This window comes from Lipotes vexillifer, unplaced genomic scaffold, assembly GCF_000442215.2.
Source record: "Lipotes vexillifer unplaced genomic scaffold, Lipotes_vexillifer_v1.1 scaffold370, whole genome shotgun sequence".
Taxonomy (NCBI): Eukaryota; Metazoa; Chordata; class Mammalia; order Artiodactyla; family Lipotidae; genus Lipotes; species Lipotes vexillifer.
Window position 1 is genome coordinate 2,789,528 of NW_006772699.1, and position 5,629 is coordinate 2,795,156.

At 45.8% G+C, this 5,629-nt stretch overlaps 1 protein-coding gene across 1 annotated transcript in view; it reads left to right on the plus strand.

Moving 5' to 3' along the window:
• The window catches only part of DOCK2 (dedicator of cytokinesis 2), a 424,501-nt gene that overhangs the window by 318,534 nt on the left and 100,338 nt on the right, over positions 1 to 5,629 (plus strand). Inside the window, exon 28 of the mRNA XM_007447828.1 lies at positions 3,807 to 3,905. Coding sequence (XP_007447890.1) covers positions 3,807 to 3,905 — 99 coding nt within the window. The remainder of the gene's footprint in view (positions 1 to 3,806; positions 3,906 to 5,629) is intronic.

Consider the following 5,629-nt stretch of genomic DNA (forward strand, 5'->3'; position numbering starts at 1 on the left):
GCCCCCCCCCCCCCCCACCGCCGGTATTCTGTTTTAGGAAGCAATTTCCTTTCTGGGCACCTGGAATGCTGCTTGGGTATGGATGAGTGGCTGCCTCACGCCTTGGTAGTAAATAATATGTTGACCACAAAATTTCCACCAAGGATGGAAGGCAGGGCATTCTCACTAGCCTGAATTGCAAGAGATCCCTCTAACCCTCTGTCCCCCACGCAGTATTCAGGCTTTTCCATGTTGCTGACAGGGCTGGGAGTTTGGGGTCCGACACTGTAAAGTTTGAGCCATGTCAACAGCAGGAGTGTCTGAGTTGCTAGGGCAAATGCAGTCTGTTCATCACCCCCACTCCCAATCCCTACAGCTCTTTCTAAACACTTAAGACATGGTGGATGTAGAAGGTCTCAAACTTGTAAAAGGGAAAAGGGGCAGGAAGCAAAGAGGCGGATTGCCGCCGTGCTGAGGACGCTACTGAAAAAGGGATAAACGTCAGAGAAACACAATGTGATTCCACCATTCTATCATTGCATGACAGAGAGGGGTTTTTGGTTTTTAATTTAAATGACAGAGAGGAGCCTTTACTGAATTCGAACCTGCTGCTGGTATATCATGCCATTTCAGAAATCAGTCAGTCACATTGGTGCGATTGCTGACAGATTTGATACTAAAGTGGGCTAGACACCATAGCAGACAAAAAGGGAAGCTTCCAGTGGGAAGTAAAGCACTGTCATTTCTCATTAACAGCCAAATGCAGGTAACTTGTCCAAACTTCAAACTACACAAACATCACACTACAGATCGTACTGGAAGGCACTCAGCTGGCTTTTTCTTTGGGGCAGTTAGAACGAAGAAATGAACAAGCTGGTAAAAGTAATTTTGATTGATCGATGAACTGTACACCCTGAGCAAGTCCTCATAAAAGGATAATGGTTTCTTTCATAAAATGGTCACTCTCTCTAGATGGGCACTTGGAATCCCCTTCCCCTTTCATTTTCATTTAAAATGAAGCATGGAAGTTTCTCTAAACAAGGCTTAAGACAATGCAGCCTTTTCAAGGTAATTTCCAGGCATCTTGAGCTTTGAGGTTTGTTGTTTGCTTTTCCCCCCTTCAAATTCAAATCAAGCCTTTGGAAATACCAAGCATTCCGTATTTGTATCTTTGCGTTTGGGGCAGCCTGCAGTTCTGACAATGGTGGATTTTACAACACACACACACACACACACACACACACACACACACAAGCTCACAATCCCAGGACTCGTTTAAGCCAAAGCTTTAAAAGTAAACTGTTGTCCAAGAGACGATAGCATTTCCTCTGAGAGGATGATCGATCACAAAAAATAAAACCTACCCAGGTCTCTTACCTTTTGAAGCAGTGGAATTACCTGCAGAGAATATCCTTCCTTTCTTTGCAAAATGAGCCAGGCTTTGGCCAGCAGCAGAATTACTCCAAAAGGAGAAATAATAAGTCCTTTATATTGTAATTTTCACTGTTTATTTGCAAGAAGTGTAGTGGGTCTGCTCAACGTAGGAATAAATAAAAAGCCGGAAAAACTGCACGGCAGCTACCATGTGAAAAGGAAAGACCTCTAGTGGCCACCGGCTGAATTCTTGGAGGAAGCCCCTCACAGAAGAGATGGAGGGAGTAGAGGAGACACACGCGCGCGCGCGCGCGTGTGTGTGTGTGTGTGTGTGTGCGCGCGCTCGCTCTCTCTCTCTCTCTGTCTCTCTTTCACGCACACACACACACACACACACACACACACACACACACACACACACAAATTCAGAAGATTTCTCCCCTCTTGCGTCCAGCCTGGATGGAGGGATAAAAAATAATACGCTTGTTTCTTGGTTTCAGTGGGACCTGGCTAAATTAGCAGTGATGGTGGCATTCTGTCTGGTTTGAAAGGGACAGGTAATTTCACAGACTCACCATCACCCCCTGAAGGCGTGAGCCGGAGAGAGGATTTGACTCCCTGGACGGCCAAGGCGGTTGGCCCCCGTATAGAGGTTCCAGGTCCCCAGCAACACAGTGTCATTGACGTTACCCCTGAGAGTCCCAGTTTTGTGCCCCCTGCTACCTCTGCATGTTTTCTGAACATTTATGGTGCATGCGTGTGGTGGTCACTGGCAGGCAGAGCTGGCTTCCCAGGCGTGTGACCTGGCCCGGTGCTCAGAAGGACCCTGTGGCTCCTTCAAGATCAGTGTCTTGAAAATCTGAAGAATTTTTACAAGGACGCTTCAATTTTCATTTTGTTCTGAGCCCCACAGACTGCACAGCTGGTCCTGCTGACTGGGAAAGCATTTTATCCCTAACGTCCTAATTGAAAAGAACCTAGAAGCAAATGAGAATCTGTATCTTTGGGAGTTACTTTTGGGGATGTGAACTTGAAGAACATTCAATTACCCAAAAGACTTCCTGTGGAGGAATGCAGAAGGAGCTTCCTGGGGACATCAAGGCTGTTCCTTCCACCACTGTCACTGAACTGTAACCCTGTAATCTGGGAGGATTTTTTTTTTCCCACATTATATGTTTTTGGTCTTTTAGTTTAGTTTTGTTTTGTTAACGAAGACAGCAGTTTGTGATACAAATATAATACTTGATTCAAACATAACACGTCCAGGCCCACCCCTCTGGTGTGTGTTACGTCTGACACCCTTTAGAAGTGGGGTTTCCTGGAGACACCTGCATCACACCAAGCTGCCCATCTTCCACAGGCCTGCCCTTGACAGTGGGACTTCCTTTGGTTGAGATGGCAGCCCAGTGGAGTCTTGTGGGAGACACTCTTGAGTGGCTTCTCCCAGCTGGTGGCTTTATGGTCAGTGCTTCGTTTACCAGTTTCCCAGAGTAGATCTCTCTAAATTCTGCTTTCAGACACTAGCCCTGACAGAAAAGTGCCACCCTGGTACAGACTTATAAAACCTGGGAGAGAAAAAGCAGAAAAGGGTGTGGTGATGTATTCTGGTGCATGAAAGGATGTGGTTCTTGCTCCTCTGATCCCGTGGATCCTTTCAGACCCACTTCCTCGGCAAAGTACTTGCGTTGATTTCCCTCTTGTCTGAATCCCTCTGGCACTTGATCTGCTTCGCTGATCAAAGTCTTGTGCTTTTTTCCTCATGGTTGTTAATCTTGCTTTCCCAACTAGATCATGAACTCCTGAGAGTAAGGACTACCTCCTCTCATTTCTTTTATCGTCCATGGCCCTTAGCAAGTACTTGTCCCCGGTAGCTGCTGGCTTCTCACCGACTGGTTCATGGTCCAACAATTGATGCCCTTGTAGGGAACTTCAGTGTATTCAGGGCACCATAGGAGCCATTTGATCCTTCTGATACACCTCTCAGGGTAGATACAGATGGATTATTGTCCCACTTTACAGATGGAACAGTTGGAGATTAGACATGTAAAGTTATTTACCAGAAAATCAAACTGTCTCCAGAATCTTGATACGCGCTGGATCTCCTGACATGAATACAGTGCTCTTCTCCCAATGTACAAGCAGCTGGAGAGATACTGAATAGGGCCCTTATTGTCTGTATCTGGAGCTCCTATTATAGTCCTAGTCATGTAATAGGTGTTCAATAAATGCTTTTTTGGATGAATGAGCTGATGAATGAGCCATAAGGAGACATTTACTCTTAGGGAAATTTCACATGCTCATCTGCTAAGGAGAAATTCTCCGTCCCTGGGGGACCTTTTTATACTCACCTGGGATAGAGAGGTGTTTTCCGGTCTGAAGTCAAGTAATTGAAGAAGATGAATCTCATGGTCCTCTCTCCACTGTTTCACGGCATGTTTCTTTATTTCTTGCAGAGTCACTTTGTGGCATGTATGACAGCCATCTTAAACCAGATGGGTGACCAGCACTATTCCTTCTATATTGAGACATTCCAGACCAGCTCTGAACTTGTGGTGAGTCTATAGGTTGCCTTGGGGCAGTGTTGGGGAGACGCATCATACAAAAGATTCTTGAGAGTTTAGGGCACGAAGGTCTTCCTGTGCACCTGGAGAATGTGTGGGTCTAAGTTTGCAGGCATGCTCGTGTGATTCTCTGTTTCTGACTCCCGTTCAGGCTTGTAAATATCACTTCTGGGACACATCTTCTGTCCGTGTCATACATGAACCCTGAGTGCCTAGTCTACATATGCCTTAAAACCAATATTTGCTGATGAATCATGGACATTTTGAGGCTTAAGAGCATGAGTGTTGGAGTCACACAGTCTTGGGTTTGAATCCAGGGTTTGTCACCAGCTAGCTGAGGAGGTTAACTTTAACATTTCTTAAGCCTCCGTTTACCCATCTGTAAAGTGGGGATCATATCATTTATGTCACAGGGCTGTGAAGGGATTAAATGAGAGCACAGTAGCTCTCACACTGTAAGAGTCCACTAAAAGTTAGCTGTTATTACATTATAATAACGAATGCATAGGGAAAGTTGGCCTCTGAGCCCCTTTCTTCTTCTAACCTCTCAGGGCTCGTTTGCTAGGACTGTCTGCCAGCGGCGGGTGGCCTGTGGGCCCGTACCTCTGCAGCAGATGATATCATCAACGTAAAGCCCAGCCCGGGCTGTCCCAGGGTGTAGTCGTCCCTTGGCCCTCAGTATGGTCAGCTTTGTCATTGTCTCCTTACTATTGCCAGATTCAGGGGCTCTGCTACCAGGGGCTCACTTTTAACTCTCCTTGAAGGAAGCAAGGGCACCAGAATTGGACCAACCTCAGAGAGTGGCCCACAAAAAGAATCAATAGGAAGCCAGTGTCCTGCCCCTTCATCCATTTAGCTTTGAGAAGGGCTCCTAACTGGAGTGGGATTGGCAAGAAATGGAAGCTCTTTCTGGATACACAAAAAAATGAAACAAAAGGAAAGCTAAACAAGCCAAGATTTCTCTCCCTCAAGTTCTCTATGTTATGTGACATGGAAATAGAAAGACTGGATTCCTAATTTTTGATCCTCAGTGGAAGGAAAGGTGGGAAGGATGGTACGAAAGGGAATTGTTATGTATTAAATTATACACTTCTTATGTAGTCCTCCAACAGTATGGCATAGGTGTTAGGAGTCAACATTTTACAATTCTACAGTCTGCTTGCTCGAGACCACACAACAGTATGTGGCAGAGAGAGGATTTGAACCTCTGCTCCAGCCCTTACACCATGCTGCATCTTCTCATTCAGAAGCCAGGCTTTCCATCTGTGAGGCAGAGGTCTTATCTTCTCCATTCCCACAGGAAGGGAGTGTGCCTGTGACGATATCCACACCTCCGCAGGTGACGTCAAGGATGAACGATTATACTCACCATCGTCATCCTCGAGCACTTAGTGAACACTTACAGTGGGCCAGACTCTGTGTGGAGCATCTCATAGACAGTGTGCACTTAATCAACCCTTTGAGGTAGATGTTATCCCCATTCTGCTAAGGCGGAAACTGGGACTTAAAAGCATTGAGGTAATTTTCCCTAGAAGCAATGATTGCTGGAAAGGAACCAATCTCATTTCCAGAATTTTGCAATTTAGCTTAAAGCAGTGATTTTCAAATTATATTTCTCCTAGCCTCACTATCTTCTACCATAAACACACACACACACACACACACACACACACACACACACACACACACACACACACACACACACACACACGACT